The 23,810-nt window shown below is 42.2% G+C and overlaps 2 protein-coding genes across 4 annotated transcripts in view; both read right to left on the bottom strand.

Annotated features, from left to right (window-relative positions):
* LOC138354738 (cytochrome P450 2L1-like) overlaps positions 1–11,062 on the bottom strand; it is an 11,998-nt gene extending 936 nt beyond the window's left edge. Inside the window, exons 1-10 of one of the 3 annotated variants that reach the window (XM_069309221.1) lie at positions 10,908–11,061; positions 9,073–9,301; positions 8,273–8,363; positions 7,340–7,473; positions 7,027–7,245; positions 5,563–5,759; positions 4,221–4,332; positions 3,833–4,013; positions 377–494; positions 101–245 (exon numbers count right to left, since the gene is read on the bottom strand). In XM_069309221.1, the coding sequence (XP_069165322.1) occupies positions 101–245; positions 377–494; positions 3,833–4,013; positions 4,221–4,332; positions 5,563–5,759; positions 7,027–7,245; positions 7,340–7,473; positions 8,273–8,363; positions 9,073–9,154 (1,279 nt within the window). In that variant the 5' untranslated portion in view covers positions 9,155–9,301; positions 10,908–11,061. Of the gene's footprint in view, positions 1–100; positions 246–376; positions 495–3,832; positions 4,014–4,220; positions 4,333–5,562; positions 5,760–7,026; positions 7,246–7,339; positions 7,474–8,272; positions 8,364–9,072; positions 9,302–10,907 lie in introns of those variants that run through there. The other 2 variants (XM_069309222.1, XM_069309223.1) reach the window with 2 other exon arrangements.
* Positions 11,063–12,837: 1,775 nt separating this feature from the next.
* On the bottom strand, positions 12,838–23,653 carry LOC138354737 (cytochrome P450 2L1-like). Its single transcript, XM_069309219.1, has 11 exons — positions 23,499–23,653; positions 21,739–21,983; positions 21,150–21,240; positions 20,626–20,759; positions 20,312–20,530; positions 18,837–19,033; positions 17,966–18,077; positions 17,590–17,770; positions 14,517–14,634; positions 14,242–14,386; positions 12,838–13,697 (listed from the first exon to the last, which is right to left on the bottom strand). The coding sequence occupies exons 2-11, from the start codon at positions 21,818–21,820 to the stop codon at positions 13,513–13,515; spliced, it is 1,464 nt and encodes a 487-aa protein (XP_069165320.1). The 5' UTR covers positions 21,821–21,983; positions 23,499–23,653; the 3' UTR covers positions 12,838–13,512.
* Positions 23,654–23,810: the final 157 nt, after the last annotated feature.

Below are 23,810 nucleotides of genomic sequence, written 5' to 3'. Positions count from 1 at the left end.
CCAAACAATATTTGAGAACTTATATTTACTTAATCACTGAAATACCTGGATTGTTGGGCTCATACATATGCTAGCCAAACAAGTCTAACGAAACACTTACCTAAGCTAAAGGGCAAGAAGCCCTCCTTCTGGCCTGAGAAGTTTCCCTCAGCGTCTAAGAACCGGTCGATGTTGAACTGGTCGGGTTGCTTCCAGTACTGTGGGTCATCGTGACAACACACAGTACACCCGAACACCCAACTTCCCTGTAGAAGGCGCAACACAACGCTCTCAGTGTTTCATTAGCTACTGATGCAAGAAAACATATGAGAAACACACGAGAACACTACTTGGGGGGAGGGGGTGAGTGAATAAGCATGTAAGTGAGTGACTTTACCTTCGGGATGAAGTAGCCCCCCAGCTGTACATCAGAGCTGTTTGAGTGCATGACGCCCAGAGCAATTAACGACGCCTTACGAAGCACCTCGTGAATCATCGCCTCAACCAAAGGCAGCCTGAAATATTCAGCATTCATGTGAGTCCTTCGAGAGTGTGAATGAAAGATTTATCTAACTTGAGGCAAAATTAGAATCACTATATTTGTTATCAAATGACACTAATATTCCCACACACACAAACATACACAGGTGGAAACTTAGTACCCACATGAGCCACATAGACGTTAGAAAGAATTTTTTCAGTGTCAGAGTAGTTAATAAATGGAATGCACTGGGCAGTGATGTGGTGGAGGCTGACTCCATACACAGTTTGAAATGTAGATATGATAGAGCCCAGTAGGCTCAGGAATCTGTACACCAGTTGATTGACAGTTGAGAGGCGGGACCAAAGAGCCAAAGCTCAACCCCCGCAAGCACAATTAGGTGAGTACAATTAGGTGAGTACATACACACACACACACACACACACACACACACACACACACACACACACACACACACACATATGCATTATAAAAGTATAAGTACAAGAAATATAACATTGAAAACAAACGAGAATCGATATCGTAACATAACCAGAACATACATAGGAATAAATACTACAACATATATCTAAATCCAAAACCTGGCAAATATACTCCCAGGTACAAAACAATATGGCTGACTTAGCAGTGCTTCTTCTCGTTTCCGCAATGACGCCTCCATACACTAATGCCTTTATATTAGGCCTCAAAAAGATAAATCACTGTCCAACCACTTAGGCTGGACGGTAGAGCGACGGTCTTGCTTCCTGCAGGTTGGCGTTCAATCCCCGACCGTCCAAGTAGTTGGGCACCATTCCGTTCCCCCAGTCCCATCCCAAATCCTTATCCTAATCCATTCTAAATGCTATATAGTCGTAATGGCTTGGAGCTTTCCCTTGTTCCCTCTCTCACTCCTTTCCTTTAAAGCTAAATAAAATAGTAGCAGTAGGCATCCTTCAGTCTCGGGAGACTATGGAGTTGTGCACTGGTTGTCAATCCTGGTGCAGCGTCTGGTGTGAATGATGAGGTCAATCCGATATTGGCAGTCCATCCCACACAGCATAAACGTAGTCTGATTCTGGTATGTCTTCCTGGCTACCGGCTATCCTTCTCTGTCTCTTTGCCTCTGATTTTTTTGCAAGTGACTCCTCGAACTTGGAGAGACCTCTTTGAACAGACTGCCCCCAGGCTGAACGGTCTGAGGCCAGTGTTTCCCACGTAGCAAGATCGGCGTCCATGGCTTTCAGGTCCCTCTTGCATACGTCTTTGTATCGAAGCTGGGGTTAGCCTGTTGGACGCTTTCCCTGCGTCAGCTCTCCATACAGGAGATCCTTGGGGATAATGCCGTCGCCCATTCGCGCCACGTGCCCGAGACAACACATTCGTCTCTGCTCCACCATTGTGTACATGCAGGTCATTCTAGCTCTCCACAGGACGCTGTTGTTTGTCACCTTGTCCTGCCAGATGATGTTCAAGATGTGTCGCCAGCATCGCATGTGGTAGGCATTCAGCTGTCTTTCCTGATAGGCGCGGAGTGTCCAAGACTCGCTGCCATAAAGGAGAGTGCTCAGGACACAGGCTCTGTAAACCTGGTTCTTTGTATACTCAGTCAGCCTATTGTTGGCCCACACTCTCTTTGTCAGTCTGGACATGGTAGTAGATGCTTTAACGATACGTTGGTTTAGCTCCGTATCAAGAGAGAGGGAGTCAGAAGTTGTGGAGCCCAGGTACACGAAGTAGTGAATGACTTCCTGTTTGGAATCGGAGATGCCGATGTCAGGTGGGGAGTCCACTCCTTGTCCCATGATCTGTGTTTTCTTCAGGATGATGGAGGGTCTGAAAGCCTGACAGGACTCGCTGAAGTGGGTCATGAACTGTTGCAGGTCTTCGGCTGAATGCGCAGTGACTGCTGCGTCGTCAGCAAAAAGGAAGTCGTGCAGACACCTCATCCAAACCTTTGTCTTAGCTCTCAGCCTGGCAAGGTTAAAGAGCTTTCCATCCGACCTGGTCCGGAGGTAGATGCCTTCCGTGGCAGATCCGAAGGCGTGCTGCAGCATAACTACAAAAAACATTCCGAATAGGGTTGGAGCCAGAACGCAGCCCTGCTTTACTCCACTTCGGATGTCGAAGGCGTCTGATGTTAGGCCAGCAAAGACCACGGTGCCCTTCATGTTTTCGTGGAAAGATCTGATGATGCTGAGGAGCCTGGGTGGGCATCCGATCTTGGGGAGGATCTTGAACAGGCCATCCCTGCTGACGAGGTCGAAGGCCTTCGTCAGATCTATTAAGGCTACGAAGAGTGACTGCTTCTGTTCCCTGAATTTCTCCTGCAGTTGTCTGAGGAAAAAGACCTTGTCGATGATGGACCTGTTAGCTCTGAATCCGCATTGTGATTCTGGATAGACTCTCTCTGCAAGTACTTGGAGCCTCTTCAATGTGACTCGAGCAAACAGCTTTCCGACAATACTGAGGAGGGAGATGCTACGGTAATTGTTACAGTCGTCCCTGTCACTTTTATTCTTATACATTGCGACGATGTTGGCGTTCCTCATGTATTGTGGCACCTCTCCTTCCCAGCAGAGGCAGAGGATTTCATGCAGCTCCATGAGCAGATTTACCTCTGCAGCACTTCAAGGTCTCAGCAGGAATACCGTCTTTTCCAGGAGCTTTGCCAGAAGCAAGGGAGTCCAGGGCCTCGCTGAGTTCAAGGGTCGGTTCGCTGTCGAGCTCCATTAACACAGGCAGGCACTCAATGGCGCTCAGGGCGTCTTAGGTGACCACATTCTCCCTGGCGTATAGCTCAGAGTAGTGCTCGACCCAGCGTTTCAGCTGCTGTGTCTGGTCCTGAATCACCTCGCCTGCAGCAGATTTCAGAGGAGCCGTCTTCTTCTGGATTGGGCCGAGAGCCTGCTTGATGCCGTCATACATTCCCCTCACACTGAATGTGAGGGGAATGATACAGATACATTGGCTGTATCTGGGAGCATAGCTGGAGCCAATAGTTGTTGGCACATCGCCTGGCTCTCTGCTGCACTTTTCAGCGGACGACCCGAAGGCTCTGTAAATTGCGCTGACTTGGGCAGGCTTTGTAGGCTACCAAGGCGTTTCTCTTCTCTTCAATGACAGGTGTCATCTCTTCCGAGTGAACCTCGAACCAGCCTGCCGACCTGCTGGTCTTCTTGCCAAAGGTGGACATGGCAGCGTAAATAAAATATAAGGTTATTATGTCGAATTATCTGAGGCTTATGTTAATAGGACGGCAAGGTGTCTCGCGGGACGTACCTGGACTTGTGTTGGTAGGACGGCAAGATGTCTCACGGGACGTACCTGGACTTGTGTTGGTAGGACGGCAAGGTGTCTCACGGGACGTACCTGGACTTGTGTTGGTAGGACGGCAAGGTGTCTCGCGGGACGACGTCGTCTATCTGGTGTTGCACGCGTCGCTGGACGTCGGGGTACTTAATCATGTACAGGATCGTCCACCGGAGTATGTTGGATGTCGTGTCGAAACCAGCCGAAAAGATGTCAATGGCTGTCTTCAGCAGGTCCAGTTCTACGAGAGAATACGAAGTATATTACACGTATGTTTTGAGTGAGTGTGAGTATGTGCTTGTGCATGTGAGAGAGAGAGCATACACTATGAAATATCATTGGCATATTCTCTCACAATAATGATGAAACGAACAATACAATTCTCAGAAAAGTAGAAATTTAACTGTAGACTGTTCAACCACAGTAACTGCGCTCCAGCTAGACTCACCGCTGAAGAACTCGGCGATGTCAGCTTTGGAGTCCATGGCCACCAGGTACTGGTCCACGACGTCCCGAGGGTTGGCTGGGTCGAGCTTGGCCCGATGCTCGGCCACCACCTCCTGCAGACAGAAACGTGTATTCAAAAACGATCCCAAAAATATATATTTCATCCACCTGTGCTCCACGAATGGTCAGAATGACCATTCCATGAGAATAAAAAACTAATTTATATATTTACTATAATCGCTCTGTTTGAATTGCATAACATTTAAATAATGATGCACTTAAATTAACTTCACCCCTCTTGTTTAAAGCATTTATTTAACCAATAACAGCTAACATAACAGACCGTGGGATCGCCGAACTGTTTGATATATATAGATATATATATATATATATATATATATATATATATATATATATATATATATATATATATATATATATATATATATATATATATATATATATATATACTGGCAGCAGGTTTTCTTTCAAACATATTTCATTGAATCTGACCGCATATTCTGTATTTATTATTTTCTGGTTTAGGGCTTCTATCACTCTAACTATTTTCTTAGCATCAGGGCTTAATTGAAATAGGAGTTCTCCAAAACTCATTTTCATACTTTTAAGGTGAAGAAAAGAAGTGATTTACTATAGAGTGTATTACACTTATTTATATAAGTTTCGAACCTCGTTGAGGTTCGAAACGTTGTGCAAATTATATAAATAAGTGTAATACACTCTATAGTAAATCACTTCTTTTCTTCACCTTAAAAGTATGAAAATGAGTTTTGGAGAACTCCTATTTCAATTAAGCCCTGATGCTAAGAAAATAGTTAGAGGGATAGAAGCCCTAAACCAGAAAATAATAAATACAGAATATGCGGTCATATTCAATGAAACATATATATATATATATATATATATATATATATATATATATATATATATATATATATATATATATATATATTATACTTTTAATATAAAATTATATACTTTTCCGTTCTTTTTGGTTTTAAAGTTCATTAACTATCTTGTTCAGAGAAGTCTGTTCACGAGTGCCTGTATAACGGCGACTCGGAGTTACAGCCCACACAATAACCCCGCAGACACCTAAGACAGTACTTACACAACAGCCGTCAAACACTTAAGGTTGAGCTCACACATCAGCACCACACACCTTCAAGGTATAGCCTACATAACAGCCATGCAGAATCAGTTCCTGTGCCACGTAAGTCCACTACTGGCTCACAATAGCCCGTGCTACTCGGAACTTTTTATTCCGAGTAGCTGAATCTGAAAAAACAACAGCAGCTCTAATTATACCAAACTCTACTTACCTCCATCAATCGTTTGGCCTGCATTACGACAGTCTCAATCTTCTCCTCATCAAGAAGTCTTCCTCGTATAAACATCGGGATGAGATTCTTCACCTTCGGGAAGAGCTCAAAAACCACTAGCAAGGTAGATGGATTAAGAGATCTCATTAAATTCATGAAGCTCATGATTCCCTCATCACCTGGGGCGTAGCGCTTACCTGTTGATAGTTTTTTTGTTACTGATGACATACATATAATGAAACCAGCAATAATGTTATGTATTAGCAAATGGTGAGGCTATGGAGTGGGATGGAACTCGTATCTCTAGACGCGGAAGAAAACACGCACTATTCTATGATGTGGTTAAAAGCATCACAACCAGAACCTCTTTTGTCCTTACGTTCCCCGACCTGCTAGGTAGCAGGCAACCCCTCTACCACTGGACCACCACTGGCGTCTGCTTGCTGTCTATCAGGTCGAGGGTCCCCCCTCCACGAGAGTCCATGTGAGTGGAAATGGTGGTGATGCACATATTTATCGGTGCAATTAATATGTATTTGAATTGTGATTCTATTCATACATGCTTTCAGGATTCTCTCCCATACGAGGAATCCAAAAAAGGAACCATCGTCCGCCGAACAGGTGTCACTGTTTATAATTTACTAGGACAAGCCTCAGAGCTGATTTTGCATTGATAGGCATAATAGGCTCAAACCTAAAGTTTGTTGGTTTGGTGTTGACTAAAGACTCATCAAACTCTGGAGGGTTATTAGGGCCACCATAATAACCTATTGACTAACCAGCAAGTATACTTTAATCCTGATCTCAGTCCGGAACTAAAGTTAAAGCGACATGTTTACACTGAAACAATGAAATTGTTTTTTAGAGAGGGTATACCAGTTTACTTACCCTAGTGAAGGATGTCACCTTTCATGTACCGATATTGGTATGACCACCACAAAGCTTTCGAGGAGACTGACTTGTCATCTAGTAGCTTGTGCCCCCAGAAATCATATTCAAAGTGAGGATAACATGACACTCACCAGGAACATGACAGTAAATAATACAAAAATCATGGAATCTACCACCAAGTTCAAGTATGTTTATTGAGACAAGAAAAAAACATAAAGAATACCGACTTCGTTTCCTTACCAAACCTGTGCCCAGATCTCGCCAAACCTCACGAGATAACGACGTCTCTAGCGAGGTTTCCACGCCCATCAGAATTTTACCCAATGTTTGATTCCCTCCACCCCCACCTTTCCCTATGTTAATTGACTCTATTCCCTCACCCTATGTTCGATTGCTTCTTCACCTCACCCATCACTCCTTCGACTCTCACATGTACATTTAATAAAAAGTGCACATGATGTATTTATTATTTACTTTCCTTCTAGGTCAACCTTTCCCTACTAGTTTTTTTCCTGGAACACGACTCTCCAATCGGTTAACAACCAGGTACTCTCGAGGGACTTAGGGACTTACTTGCCACCATCTGCCACACGACGTTGAGGACCGCGATGTTGATGGACGGGGGGAAGGGTGTGGGCACTCCAGTATTTTTCTTCATTTCTTCCACCAACATGTTGGCCTCCTGCTGGATGGCGTCTTCCAGGTAGGTCTTACCCATGCCCAGGTCCCGCAGGTTACGCAATAAGAACCTACGAGCGTTCTGCCACCTCTCCCCATTGGTCACGATCACTCCTGCAAGGTACAAATAAGTTATATTTTTTTCAAAGAATGTTAAAAATATTTGTGCTCCTGTTGAAATAGCAATTGTGAAATTATTGTTACTTGCCTGCCTCCTTTCCGTCAGTCATTATGTTAGCCAGGGGAAGGTCAGGGCGGTCGGCCAACTCCTGCTTGCTAAAGGCCTCTTTGATGAGTTGGTAGTTACACATGAATATCAACTTGGTCGATCCCAGTTCAGTCCTGTTGTGGGTGTAGAAATTTAAAGCAACACATAAATCCATTGATGACCCATGTTCGTGAGTCACGTTATAACATTGGCCAAATGTTTATTATTAATCCAGTAGCCGCCGCCCCCTAACCTCCCCAGCCTGTTGATGAAATAAAATACTTTACACATGACATCAACCCATTCACTAATTATGCTTGCCCATGATACGACTGTCACCTTCAAACTACATAAGTAAATATTTCCATATGGTGCAATAAAATGTAAAATTTCCTCATATATTTGAGGAAATTATATTTCCTCAAATATAAATGGAATAGTTTTGTGTATAGTTATACCTACGTTAGGTTAGGTTAGGTTAGGTTAGGTTAGGTGTTTCAAGTTCTCTTGGGAAATATTTATATTTACAGCGGCTACTGAAATAACGAGTATTTGGTAAATATTTATTATATCAGGTTGCATGATTCACAACTTATTTTGCTCAAACTATTCTTGGAGAGTGATGCACTCACTTCCTATTTTCAGAGTGCATCTCTCAAATCAAATATAAATAAATAGATATTAGTATACTTGTTATAATATAGTGTATAATTAGACCTAGGTAAGATTAGGTGTTCTGGTTTTGCTGCCAATTATATGTATAAGGTACGTGGGTGAATCATTTAGAGAGATGTGTTACAAACACAGTAAGTGAGCGAAGTACTGTCTGAGAAAAGTTGTAAGGTAATCACTCAAGTGTGCATATAGACATCACCTTTAGATATCACTACACTGAGAACTTAATGCAAGTAACCGTAGAAATCCGTCTCTTACCTGAAGATATCCCCATACTTTTTCCTATATTCCTTTACCTGTGAGATTTGGAAAGGGGGTATGTTTCCGAGGAACGGAATCACCAGAGGACCTGTGAGGCGATAATTTAGTCAGTGTCGAATGAACTCATCCTAAGATTTGCCTGATATTAGGTTTACTAAACGTAAAGTTGAGCAGAAATGTAAATTACATTAGTTGTGATTCTCTGTATGAAGTGACACATGATGTAACTCAGCCAAACAATCAAAATACCAATATATAAGAAACAGAGGGTTTATGAGGTTATTAGTTTGTTTTTGTTTGCAGGGAAATTCCTGTGCGGGCCCTAAGCCTCTGGCTGACCCACTAAGTGTTACTTGTTTCTGTTCTATTATAGGCTGCGTTTGAGTATTTATGACTCGTATGGTCGCTTCATTAATATTTTGCCCCATGTATTTAATTTCTTCTTCGCTGTGGAATCTAAGTGGAAATCTAATTGGATTTGTAACTGTGCACTGTGTTAGATAATGTTCCAGTGGTCCTATCTAACACAGTGCACAGTTACAAACTCAATATGATTTCAATAATATTAAGAGTTATCCCCCGGGGGGCCTTATGCATGGTGGGGATCACATCAAGCGTCACAGTTCCGCTCATAACCTGAGTGTTCTCATCTCTTGGTAGTTTGAGCGAGACTACCGGGAGGAAGGTAAAGGATGGGAGCATCCTAGGGAGCTGAGTGATCCCCTTGGGGTATAGGGCATGGTGACCCCTTGGGGTACAGGGTACGGTGACCCCTGGGGAAGGGCACCAAGACTCACCTGGGGGCATGCCCTTGGGCCTGAGGAACCAGTACCGCAGCAGCACCACCAGCACCACAAACAGCACCACCTCCAACCACATGATGACGTGAAGCTGTTGCTGTTGGGAGTTACCGTCGCCTGCGGCAAGTTACCGTCGCCTGCGGCAAGTTACCGTCGCCTGCGGTAAGACACCGTCACCTGCGGGCGGCTTACCCCGTAGTGCTCAGCTGTCAATGATGAAATTGCCCTGAAAGATAAGATCACATATCAATGCTTCGTAAGATAAGATCACTCTGCAGATACCAGACAACATCGAGGAAAATGAAGATCGGGAAGTTGTCACCTTCCCTTAAAGAAAGGTCGGGAAGTGAGATAACATTAGTTTGGCACATGACAGATGTTTACATCTGGCTATATATATATATATATATATATATATATATATATATATATATATATATATATATATATATATATATATGTCGTACCTAGTAGCCAGAACGCACTTCTCAGCCTACTATGCAAGGACCAATTTGCCTAATAAGCCAAGGTTTCCTGAATTATTATATTTTCTATAATTTTTTTCTTATGAAATGATAAAGCTACCCATTTCATTATGTATGAGGTCAATTTTTTTTTATTGGAGTTAAAATTAACGTAGATATATGACCGAACCTAACCATCCCTACCTAACCTAACCTAACCTATCTTTATAGGTTAGGTTAGGTTAGGTAGCCGAAAAAGTTAGGTTAGGTTAGGTTAGGTAGGTTAGGTAGTCGAAAAACAATTAATTCATGATAACTTGGCTTATTAGGCAAATCGGGCCTTGCATAGTAGGCCGAGAAGTGCGTTCTGGCTACTAGGTACGACATATATATATATATATATATATATATATATATATATATATATATATATATATATATATATATATATATATATATATATATATATATATATCTGAGAAATGTATTCAAATGAGTAATTGATGGTAACTTTGGAACAAGTTACACTGGACGCCCGAATCTCGGCTCCTTGCGAGTTGTTCACAAGGAACACTCGATGAACATATACAAGGAACACTTGGCGAATCTTCAGAAAGAATATTTGATGATGAATCTTTACAACGAAAACTTGATGAAGAATGTGCATTAAATGTGAGACGCTGAACTTGAGGAAGTCTTTAGCGTTTTGTAGGATGGGAGCGACAGGAAAAGTTGATAGGAAAAGAAAAAGTAATTCAACTTGAACAAAGTGAAAGAAGGAGACAGAAATTTACAATAATATTAAAAATTAAAAAATATGATAATATTTGTTACGCAGAGAAATACTGATTAAGGATTAGCAACAAAATAAAAATCAACATTTTGAAAAACTGCGAAATATTTCTTATAAAGAAGTAGGTAAAGCAAAGTAAGTAAAGGTTAGTTAAAATATATACTTAAGATGATCATGTAATAAGGTTAAGTGATGGAATAAATTACAAGAATAAGAAGATAATGATTTGAAAGACAGGTGTTATTGATGAATAATATATAAGAACATTATTGATTATTATGGTGTGATCAGAATTAATGACAAAATTCTTGCTGATATACGGAAGAGTTCATAACAATATTCTCATCTCCACAGGCGTAAGAGGCTATAGGTAGTGTGTATTGATGCAGATACAGACATGTATTGTTGGTACAGCATGTGAAGACACAAATGAGAGAAAGAGAGAGAGGTGAAGATGAATAATCATATTAAAATAAAAAAAACGTAACAAGCGATAAGAACCTATCCTCTCAACCACTGGTTGAATAAGCTGACTAATGCTCAATTAACAGTTGGATAAGCTGATCAAGACTCACGTTGGCAGAGGAGGACACTGCTGGGCTCAGCACACGTCTACACAACAGTATAACGCCCCAGACACTGCCCACGGGGAGAGGGAACTGACACACGACTCCATACACAAAATTATAACATGTCCTTGAGGCACACTTGCCAGCTCTCGCCAGAGGGAGTGTAGTGGAGGGAACTTTATCTGCTGATATACGAGTTCTAAACGAGTGATTAACGTCCTACAATCAGCAAAAAATTAACAAGTCAGAGTGACTAGGTGATTAAATGATTGTCATGACGAAAATATATACATATAGTGACTAAGCAATCTCGAGTTGCACGCGCGCGCGCACACACACACACACACACACACACACACACACACACACACACACACACACACACACACACACACACACACACCAGTTGATTGATGGTTGAGAGACGGGACCAAAGAGCCAGAGCTCAACCCCCGCAAGCAAAATTAGGTAAATTAGATAAGTACACACACACACACACACACACACACACACACACACACACACACACACACACACAAGGAAAACAAGGATAAACTATTCATCACTGGTGGTACACGAACAAGGGGACACAGGTGGAAACTGAGTACCCACATGAGCCACAGGGACGTTAAAAGGAACTTTTTCAGTGTCAGAGTAGTTAACGGATGGAATGCATTAAGCAGTGATGTGGTGAAGGCTGACTCCATACACAGTTTCAAATGTAGATATGATAGAGCCCAGTAGGCTCAGGAATCTGTACACCAGTTGATTGACAGTTGAGAGGCGGGACCAAAGAGCCAAAGCTCAACCCCCGCAAGCACAAATAGGTGAGTACACACACACAATTTGAGATTCACTCACATGGACGGCGCTTCTCTTCTCTTCTCTCTCACTATAAACACTGAAATTCCTCGGGCACGATGTCTGTCACTGTAAACACTAACCTGTTCACTGTTCACATATTTTTCGTGTCTTTGGACAATGAGATATCAGTTAAGAGTGGAGATGAGAAGAGTGTCCTCGTTGGTTCGTGCTCTCATTGGTTCATATCCTCGTTACATAGTTTTCTCATTGGATTGTGTTCTGGCTGGTTCGTGTCCTCGTTGGTTCGTATCAGCTCTGGTAACGGTCTAGTTGGTTCTAGATATTATCTTATTTTAAATTGAGTTTTGTTAATGCATTATCAGACACCTTGAAAAAGATATTGTCTTGCCTATACATTCAGAGTACTATAGCTGGCAGTCCTTAAGTATCCATGGGTGACAAATGATATCCCTATAGACAGCATTTGTCTCTTTCAATGCATTCCGAATCATGTCGGGAGAATTCTTCATGCACACAACAACAAAATTATTCTTAGATCTATTAGATCCGTCAGTCGGATCTAATAGAGTTTAACTTTTTCAACAGTCTATCAGGATAGACAGCAAATTAAAAATACCCAAAGCCAACTCATTTTTTAATCCCTCGTTTCGAGTGAGAAATGTTCGGATACATAATATTGCTTCACTGCTACTTTACAGACCTGATCAAATATATGTAGGTATCTATTGATTACAAAATAAACATTTCAATAAATTTTCTATAAAAAAACTTAGCAAACATTTCTGTCTTGAAATTCTCAAAATAAAAAGCTTGGTGTGTTCAATTTTGTCAAATATTATGAAAGCCTCAAGAAATAGGGACCAGAAAAAAATTGTCGCGCGGATTATAGTTCTGAATAGTTCCCACACCACGAGACTGCATATTGGAACAGTGTCCAGTTGTGTCTGCAGGTTGAAAGATAAGTTTCCAAAACTAAATTCTTATTATAAACAGTGTTGTCTTTAATGCATAATTTGTAAACGTATTTACACGTTATTTATTTTGTATTTGTTTTTAGATTATTATCATTTTTACACTTATGCTCCACTGGGATATAGTTAATTCACGGAAATATATTTCTATATTTATTTTTGTACATAAATTCATCAAAATACTCCTGACAATTTGGAATATTTCGAGGCTATTATTTTTGGCCCTTAATCAACCTATAGTAAATACAACCCGTCCTCGACTCAAGTCCATTACATTCAGCAGTCAACCCCACAGACGCATTCATAAATTTTAACATGCTGTTCATTCAAAACGGGAATTTTCTCAGGTATAAATTAATATTATAATATATTAGCATATTGTGTATATATAGGCATAGGATAGGTTAGGTTAGGTGTTAAGGTTCTGTTGGCGATTATTTGTATTTGTAGTACGTAGGTGATGCATTTATAGCGTTGTGATTCGAACAAAATTCGTCTGTGAAGCACTTGTTCCGGATATGTTCGAACGTCAGCAGTTGTGAGTCGTGTGTAAACCGCTTTTCATTCATAGACAGGAGGTTTGGCCGGTGCATGGAATCACTTTTGGATCTTTGTTTGGAGGACGGGCTGAGTAAATATAGTTACATATATATGAGTATGTGTACAAGTTTGTGTTCACGTGATTATATGTATAGTGAAAATAAGCACATATAGTGTGTGAGCGTGCGTGTGTGTGTGTGTGTCTAATCCACACCAACGTGCATGAGGTGTAACAAACAGTAGAGAATGTTTCGTCCACCTCTTTCAAACTCTCACTACTTCCTGGCAGTGATGACAATATTCTGTTCCTTGGTCAGCTGTATACCGAACATCTTGCAGTCGGGTTCAATGTCGACCTCGCAGCCCTCTGGGGCGGAGAGGGAGAAGTTCTGGAGGATGGCGGCAGTGAAGATGTACAGCTCCATCCTGGCCAGCGCCTCCCCCAGACAGCTCCTCCGACCTGGGCCAGATCACATCTTAGTACACACCTTACTACACATCTCTTAATATAAATCTTCTAGTACACACTCCTAGTGCAATGGATCAAGATCTCAGGTTAAGACGAAGAGGAGCCCTCTTATGTCTTGCTTAAATATTAAATCTGAGAAGGATTCAACAAAAGGCTTCAAGTAATAGTCAAGACCAAACCAAAGGAAAGCCCCAAAGCCCTGACATCACTTGTGTACAGGAATGATTGACCAATATACTGGTATCAGAGCAGGTCAAGAGTCTCCTGAATAAATTAGACGTAAGAAAGGCTGTAACAGAGTTAAAAAAAAAAGCTTGTATTTTATGTTTAGAACATTTACTAACAACAACAGAGCATTTCTGAAGAACAATCACGTCTTTGAGGGTGTAAATTTGGCGCAAAAGCGCCAAACTGTTGTGGGTGGAGGGGGAGGGTCCAAACATTATCTGAGAACTTATAATTACTTAATCACTAAAATACCTGGATTGTTGAGCTCATACATATGCTAGCCAAACAAGACTAACGAAACACTTACCTAAGCTAAAGGGCAAGAAGCCCTCCTTCTGGCCTGAGAAGTTTCCCTCAGCGTCTAAGAACCGGTCGATGTTGAACTGGTCGGGTTGCTTCCAGTACTGTGGGTCATCGTGACAACACACAGTACACCCGAACACCCAACTTCCCTGTAGAAGACGCAACACAACGCTCTCAGTGTTTCCATTAGCTACTGATGCAATAAAACATATGAGAAACACGAGAACATTACTTGGGGTGAGTGACTAAGTGAATAAGCATGTGAGTGAGTGACTTTACCTTCGGGATGAAGTAGCCTCCCAGCTGTACATCAAAGCTGCTTGAGTGCATGACGCCCAGAGCAATTAACGACACCTTACGAAGCACCTCGTGAATCATCGCCTCAACCAAAGGCAGCCTGAAATATATATCATACATGTGAGTCCTTCGAGTGTGAATGAAAGATTTATCTAAGATGAAGCAAAATTAGAATCACTATATTTGTTATCAAATGACACTAATATTCACACACACACACACACACACACACACACACACACACACACACACACACACACACACACACACACACATATGCATTATAAAAGTATAAGTACAAGAAATATAACATTAAAAACAAACGAGAATCGATATCGTAACATAATCAGAATATGCATAGGAATAAATACTACAACATATATCTAAATCCAAAACCTGGCAAATATACTCCCAGGTACAAAACAATATGGCTGACTTAGCAGTGCTTCTTCTCGTTTCCTCAATGACGCCTCCATACACTAATGCCTTTATATTAGGCCTCAAAAAGATAAATCACTGTCCAACCACTTAGGCTGGACGGTAGAGCGACGGTCTTGCTTCCTGCAGGTCGGCGTACAATCCCCGACCGTCCAAGTAGTTGGGCACCATTCCTTCCCCCCAGTCCCATCCCAAATCCTTATCCTGATCTATTCTAAATATTATATAGTCGTAATGGCTTGGCGCTTTCCTTTAATAATTCCCTCTCTCACTCCTTTTCTTTGAAGCTAAATAAAATAGTAGTAGTAGGCATCCTTCAGTCTCGGGAAACTTTATGGAGTTGCGCCTTGGTAGTCAATCCTGGTGCAGCGTCTGGTGTGACTGATGAGGCCAATCCCAGAGTGGCAGTCCATCCCACACTGAGTACAAACGTAGTCCGATTTTAGTCTGTCTTCCTGGCAACCGGCTATCCTTCTCTGTCTCTTTGCCTCCGATTTTTTGGCAAGTGACTCCTCAAACTTGGAGAGACCTCTTTGAACAGACTGCCCCCAGGCTGAACGGTCTGAGGCCAGTGTTTCCCACGTAGCAAGATCGACGTCCATGGCTTTCAGGCCCCTCTTGCATACGTCTTTGTACCGTAGCTGGGGTTTGCCTGTTGGACGCTTTCTCTGCGTATCCTTGAGGATCCTGCCGTCGGCCATTCGCTCCACTTGCCCGAGACAGCGCATTCGTCTCTGTTCCAGCATTGTGTACATGCTGGGGATTCTAGCTCTCTCCAGGACGCTGTTGTTTGTCACCTTGTCCTGCCAGGTGATGTCCAAGATATTTCGGAGGCAGCGCATGTGGTAGGCATTCAGCTGTCTTTCCTGACGGGTGCACAGTGTCCAAGACTCACTGCCATAAAGGAGAGTGCTCAGGACACAGGCTCTGTAAACTTGGCTCTTTGTATACTCAGTTAGCCTATTGTGGCCCACACTCTCTTTGTCAGTCTGGACATGGTAGTAGATGCTGTAACGATGCGTTTGTTTAGCTCCGTATCAAGAGAGAGAGAGGGAATCAGAAGTTGTGGAGCCAGGTGCACGAAGTCGTGAATGACTTCCAGTTTGGAATCGGAGATGCCGATGTCAGGTGGGGAGTCCACTCCTTGTCCCATGATCTGTGTTTTCTTCAGGCTGATGGAGAGTCCGAAAGCCTGACAGGCCTCGCTGAAGCGGGTCATGAGCCGTTGGAGGTCTTCGGCTGAGTGTGCAGTGACTGCTGCGTCGTCAGCAAAAAGGAAGTCGTGCAGACACCTCATCCGAACCTTTGTCTTAACTCTCAGCCTGGCAAGGTTAAAGAGCTTTCCATCCGACCTGGTCCGGAAGTAGATGCCTTCCGTGGCAGATCCGAAGGCGTGCTGCAGCATAACTGTAAAGAAAATCCCGAATAGGGTTGAAGCCAGGACGCAGCCCTGCTTTACTCCACTTCGGATGTCGAAGGCGTCTGATGTTAGGCCAGCAAAGACCACGGTGCCCTTCATGTTTTCGTGGAAAGATCTGATGATGCTGAGGAGCCTGGGTGGGCATCCGATCTTGGGGAGGATCTTGAACAGGCCATCCCTGCTGACGAGATCGAAGGCCTTCGTCAGATCTATGAAGGCTACGAAGAGTGACTGCTTCTGTTCCCTGAATTTCTCCTGCAATAGTCTGAGGGAAAAGACCATGTCAATGATGGACCTGTTAGCTCTGAATCCGTATTGTGATTCTGGATAGACTCTCTCTGCAAGTACTTGGAGCCTCTTCAATGTGACTCGAGCAAACAGCTTTCCGACAATACTGAGTAGGGAGATGCCACGGTAATTGTTGCAGTCATCCCTGTCACCTTTATTCTTATACAGCGTGACGATGTTGGCGTCCCTCATGTCTTGTGGCACCTCTCCTTCCCAGCAGAGGCAGAGGATTTCATGCAGCTCCACGAGCAGATTTACCTCTGCAGCACTTCAAGGTCGCAGGAGGAATACCGTCTTTTCCAGGAGCTTTGCCAGAAGCAAGGGAGTCCAGGGCCTCGATGAGTTCAAGGGTCGGTTCGCTGTCGAGCTCCATTAACACAGGTAGGCACTCAATGGCGCTCAGGGAGTCTTAGGTGACCACATTCTCCCTGGTGTATAGCTCAGAGTAGTGCTCGACCCAGCGCTTCAGCTGCAGTGTCTGGTCCTGAATCAACTCGCCTGCAGCAGATTTCAGAGGAGCGGTCTTCTTCTGGATTGGGCCGAGGGCCTGCTTGATGCCGTCATACATTCCCCTCTCATTGCCTGTATCTGCTGCAGTCTGTATCTAGGAGCAGAGCTGGAGCCAATAGTTGTTGGCACATCGCCTGGCGCTCTGCTGCACTTTTCAGCGGACGGCCCAAAGGCTCTGTAAGTTGCGCTGACTTGGGCAGGCTTTGTAGGCTACCAAGGCGTTTCTCTTCTCTTCAATGACAAGTGTCATCTCTTCCGAATGAGCCTCAAACCATTCTGCTGACCTGCTGGTCTTCTTGCCAAAGGTGAACATGGCAGTGTAAATAAATATAAGATTATTATTATTGAATTATCTGAGGCTTATGTTGATAGGACGGCAAGGTGTCTCGCGGGACGTACCTGGACTTGTGTTGGTAGGACGGCAAGGTGTCTCGCGGGACGACGTCGTCTATCTGCTGTTGCAAGCGTCGCTGGACGTCGGGGTACTTAATCATATACAGGATCATCCAACGGAGCATGTTGGATGTTGTGTCGAAACCAGCCGAAAAGATGTCAAAGGCTGTCCTCAGCAGGTCCAGTTCTACGAGAGAATACGAAGTATATTACATGTATGTTTTGAGTGAGTGTGTGCGTGTGAGGGAGAGAGCATACACAATGAAATATCATTGGCATATTCTCCCACAATAATGATGAAACGAACAATACAATTCTCAAAAAAGTAGAAATTTAACTGTAGACTGTTCAACCGCAGTAACTGCGCTCCAGCTTGACTCACCGCTGAAGAACTCGGCGATGTCAGCTTTGGAGTCCATGGCCACCAGGTACTGGTCCACGACGTCCTGAGGGTTGGCTGGGTCGAGCTTGGCCCGATGCTCGGCCACCACCTCCTGCAGACAGAAACATGTATTCAAGAACGATCCCCTAAATATGCATTTCATCCACCTGTGCTCCACGAATGGTCAGAATGACCATTCCATGAGAATAAAAAACTAATTTTATATTAAGTATAATCACTCTGTTTGAATTGCATAACATTTGAATAGTGATGCACTTAAATTAACTTCACCCTTCTCGTTTAAAGCATTTAGGGAACCAATAACAGCTAACATAACAGACGTATGATCGCCAAACTGTTTGAAACCAAGAATAGCTATGTATATATATATATATATATATATATATATATATATATATTATATATATATATATATATATATATATATATATATATATATATATATATATATATATATGTATATGTATATATATGTATATATATACTTTTAATATAAAATTATATACTTTTCTATTCTTTTTGGTTTTAAAGTTCATTAACTGTCTTGTTCAAAGAAGACTGTTCACGAGTGCCTGTATAACGGCGACTCGGAGTTACAGCCCACACAATAACCCCGCAGACACCTAAGACAGTACTTACACAACAGCCGTCAAACACTTAAGGTTGAGCTCACACATCAGCACCACACACCTTCAAGGTATAGCCTACATAACAGCCATGCAGAATCAGTTCCAGTGCCACGTAAGTCCACTACGGGCTCACCATAGACCGTGCTACTCGGAATTTTTTATTCCGAGTACCTGAATCTGAAACAACAACAACAGCTCTAATTATACCACACTCTACTTACCGCCATCATACCTTTGGCCTGCATTATGACATTCTCGAACGCCTCCTCTTGAAGAAGTCTTCGTCGTATAAACATCGGGATGAGATTCTTCATCTTCGGGAAGAGCTCGATCACTAGCAGCAAAATTGATGGATCAAGAGATCTCATCAATTTTATAAAGCTCATGATTCCCTCATCACCTGGGGCGTAGCGCTTACCTGTTGATAGTTTTTTGTTACTGATGACATACATATAATGAAACCAGCAATAATGTTATGTGTGTGTGTTAGCAAATGTTGAGGTTATGGAGTGGGATGGAGCTCGTATCTCTAGACGCCGAAGAAAACACGCACTATTCCATGATGTGGTTAAAAGCATCACAACCAGAATCTCTTCTGTCCTTACGTTCCCCGACCTGCTAGGTAGCAGGCAACCCCTCTACCACTGGACCACCACTGGCGTCTGCTTGCTGTCTATCAGGTCGAGGGTCCCCCCTCCACGAGAGTCCATGTGAATGGAAATGGTGGTGATACACATATTTATCGGTGAAATAAATATATATCTAAATTGTGATTCTATTCATACATGCTTTCAGGGTTCTCTCCCATACGAGGATTCCAAAAAAGGAACCATCGTCTGCCGAACAGGTGTCACTGTTTATAATTTACTAGGACAAGCCTCAGAGCTGATTTTGCATTGATAGGCATAATAGGCTCAAGCCTAAAGTTTGTTGGTTTGGTGTTGACTAAAGACTCATCAAACTCTGGAGGGTTATTAGGGCCACCATAATAACCTATTGACTAACCAGCAAGTATACTTTAATCCTGATCTCAGTCCGGAACTAGAGTTAAAGCGAAATGTTTACACTGAAACAATGAAATTGTTTTTTAGAGAGGGTATACCAGTTTACTTACCCTAGTGAAGGATGTCACCTTTCATGTACCGATATTGGTATGACCAACACAAAGCTTTCGAGGAGACTGACTTGTCATCTAGTAGCTTGTGCCCCCAGAAATCATATTCATAGTGAGGATAACAAGACACTCGCCAGGAATAGACAGTAAATAATACAAAAAATAAAAAATCCTGGAATCTACCACCAAGTTCAAGTATGTTTATTGGGACAAGAAAGAAACATATAGAATACCGACTTCGTTTCCTTGCCAAACCTGTGCCCAGATCTCGCCAAACGTCACGAGATAACGACGTCTCTAGCGAGGTTTCCACGCCCATCAGAATTTTACCCAATGTTTGATTCCCTCCACCCTACCTTTCCCTATGTTAATTGACCCTATTTCCTGACCCTAGGTTCGATTGCTTCTTCACCTCACCCATCACTCATTCGACTCTCACATGAACATTTAATAAAAAAAATACACATGATGTATTCATTCTTTACATTCCTTCTAGGTCAGCCATCAACTAGTTTTTTTTCTTGGAACACGACTCTCCAATCGGTTAACAACCAGGTACCCACGAGGGACTTAGAGACTTACTTGCCACCATCTGCCACACAACGTTGAGGACCGAGATGTTGATGGACGGGGGGAAAGGTGTGGGCACTCCAGTATTTTTCTTCATTTCTTCCACCAACATGTTGGCCTCCTGCTGGATGGCGTCCTCCAGGTAGGTCTTACCCATGCCCAGGTCCCGCAGGTTACGCAATAAGAACCTACGCGCGTTCTGCCACCTCTCCCCATTGGTCATGATCACTCCTGCAAGGTACAAATAAGTTATATTTCTTTCAAAAAATTTTAAAAAATAATTGTGCTCCTGTTGAAATATCAATCGTGAAATTATTGTTACTTGCCTGCCTCCTTTCCGTCAGTCATTATGTTAGCCAGGGGAAGGTCAGGGCGGTCGGCCAACTCCTGCTTGTTAAAGGCCTCTTTGATGAGCTGGTAGTTACACAGGTATATCAACTTGGTCGACCCCAGTTCAGTCCTGTTGTGGGTGTAGAAATTTGAAGCAACACATAAATATATTGATGACCCATGTTCGTGAGTCACGTTATAACATTGGCCAAATGTTTATTATTAATCCAGTAGCCGCCGCCCCCTAACCTCCCCAGCCTGTTGATGAAATATAATGCTTTAAACGTGACATCAACCCATTCAGTAATTATGCTTACCCATGATACGACTGTCACAAAAGGCACGAAAGTAAATATTTCTATACTGTGTAATAAAAGTTTCTTCAAATATAATGAGTAAATTAAATATCCTAAAATATAAATTATAATATACCTACGTTAGGTTACGTGTTTCAAATTCTCTTGGCAATTATTTATAATTTCAGCGGCTGCTAAATTAACCGTAGAAATCCGTCTCTTACCTGTAAATATCCCCATACTTTTTCCTGTATTCCTTCACCTGTGAGATTTGGAAAGTGGGTATGTTTCCGAGGAACGGAATCACCAGAGGACCTGTGAGGCGATAGTTTACAGTCAGTATGGAATGAACACAACCAAAGATGTACCTAATATTAGGTTTTCTTAACATAAAGTTGAGCAGACATGTAAATTACATTTATTGTGATTCCGTATGAAGTGACACATGATGTAACTCAGCCAAGCAATCAAAATATCAAGTTAATATATAAGAAACAGGAAGTTTATAAGGTTTATTAAAGAGTTATCCCGCTGGGGACCTTGTGCATGGTGGGCATCGCATCAAGCGTCACTGTGCCGCTCATAACCTGAGTGTTCTCATCTCTTGGTAATTTGAGTGAGACTACCGGGAGGAAGGTAAAGGATGAGAGCATCCTAGGGAGCTGAATGATCCCCTGGGGTACAGCACCTGGTGACCATGTGGTACAGCACTAGGTGACTCGTGGGGTTCAGTACCTGGTAACCCCTGGGGTACTTGGTGACCCCTTGGGGTCCAGAGTACGGTGACCCCTGGGGAAGGGCACCAAGACTCACCTGGGGGCATGCCCTTGGGCCTGAGGAACCAGTACCGCAGCAGCACCACCAACACCACAAACAGCACCACCTCCAACCACATGATGACGTGAAGCTGTTGCTGTTGGGAGTTACCGTCGCCTGCGGCAAGTTACCGTCGCCTGCGGCAAGTTACCGTCGCCTGCGGCAAGTTACCGTCGCCTGCGGCAAGTAACCGTCCCTTGCGGGTTACCCGTGATGCTCAGCTGTCACTGCTGGAAATTGCCCTGAAAAATAAGATCACAAATCAATGCTTCGTAAGATTAGATCATTCGGCAGATACCAGACAACATCGAGGAAAAGGAAGATCGGGAAGTTCTCACCTTCCCTTAAAGAAAGGTCGGGAAGTGAGATAATATAAGCTTGGCACATGACAGATGTTTACATCTGTCTACATATTTATATATATATATATGTCGTACCTAATAGCCAGAATGCACTTCTCGGCCTACTATGCAAGGCCCGATTTGCCTAATAAGCCAAGTTTTCCTGAATTAATATATTTTCTCAATTTTTTTTTCTTATGAAATGATAAAGCTATCCATTTCATTATGTATGAGGTCAATTTTTTTTTATTGGAGTTAAAATTAACGTAGAAATATGACCGAACCTAACCAACCCTACCTAACCTAACCTAACCTATCTTTATAGGTTAGGTTAGGTTAGGTAGCCGAAAAAGTTAGGTTAGGTAGGTTAGGTAGTCGAAAAACAATTAATTCATGAAAACTTGGCTTATTAGGCAAATTGGGCCTTGCATAGTAGGCTGAGAAGTGCGTTCTGGCTACTAGGTACGACATATATATATATATATATATATATATATATATATATATATATATATATATATATATATATATATATATATATATATATATATATATATATATATCTGAGAGATGTATGCAAATGAGTAATTGATGATAACTTTGGAACAAGTTACACTGGACGCCCGAATCTTGGCTCCTTGCGAGTTCTTCACAAGAAACACTTGGCGAATCTTCACAAAGAAAATTTGATGATGAGTCTTCACAAGGAAAACTTGATGAAGAATGTGCAGTAAATGTGACACGCTGAACTTGAGGAAACCTTTGGCGTTTCGTAGGATGCGAGCGACAAGGAAAGTGTATAGGAAAAGAAAAAGTAATTCAACTTGAACAAAGTGAAGAAGGGAAACTGAAATTTACAATAATATTAAAAATTAAAGAAATATGACAATATTAGATAGGCAGAAAAATACTGACTGAGGATTAGCAACAAAATAAAAGTCATCATTTTGAAAAACTGTGAAATATTTTTATATAAAGAAGTAGGTAAAGTAAAGTTAAAATATCTACTTAAGATGATCATGTAATAAGGTTAAGTGATGGAATAAATTACAAGAATAAGAAGATAATGATTTGAAAGATAGGTGTTATTGATGAATAATATATAAAAATATTATTGATTATTATTGTGTGATCAGAGTTAATGACAATATTCTTGCTGATATACAGAAGAGTTCTCATCTCCACAGGCGTAAGAGGCTATAGGTAGTGTGTATTGATGCAGATACAGATGTGTATTGTTGGTACAGCATGTGAAGACACAAATGAGAGAAGGAGAGAGAGAGAGAGAGGTGAAGATGAATAATCATATTAAGATAAAAAAAACGTAACAAGCGCTAAGAACCTATCCTCTCAACCACTGGTTGAATAAGCTGATCAATGCTCAATAAACAGTTGCATAAGCTGATCAAGACTCACGTTGGCAGAGGAGGACACTGCTGGGCTCAGCACACGTCTACACAACAGTATAACGCCCCAGACACTGCCCACGGGGAGAGGGAACTGACACATGACTCTGTGCACTAACTTATAACATGTCCTTGAGTCACACTTGCCAGCTCTCGCCAGAGGGAGTGTTAGTGGAGTGAACTTCATCTGCTGATATACTAGTTCTAAACATGTGATTAACATCTTACAATCAGCAAGAAATTAACAGGTCAGAGTTACTAGGTGATTAAATGGTTGTCGTGGCCAAAATATATACATATCATAGTGACTAAGCAATCTCGA

The sequence above is a fragment of the Procambarus clarkii genome, chromosome 64, assembly GCF_040958095.1.
Source record: "Procambarus clarkii isolate CNS0578487 chromosome 64, FALCON_Pclarkii_2.0, whole genome shotgun sequence".
Lineage (NCBI taxonomy): Eukaryota > Metazoa > Arthropoda > Malacostraca > Decapoda > Cambaridae > Procambarus > Procambarus clarkii.
This window is presented reverse-complemented; position numbering and strand designations above follow the sequence as displayed.

Coding starts and splice junctions, on each gene's coding strand:
- LOC138354737 (XM_069309219.1), bottom strand. CDS start 21,820: ATGTGGTTGGAGGTGGTGCTGTTTGTGGTGTTGGTGGTGCTGCTGCGG. Junction 21,241..21,738: donor GCCCAAGGGCATGCCCCCAG/GTGAGTCTTGGT, acceptor ATCGCCTCACAG/GTCCTCTGGTGATTCCGTTC. Junction 20,531..20,625: donor GACTGACGGAAAGGAGGCAG/GCAAGTAACAAT, acceptor TGTACCTTGCAG/GAGTGATCATGACCAATGGG.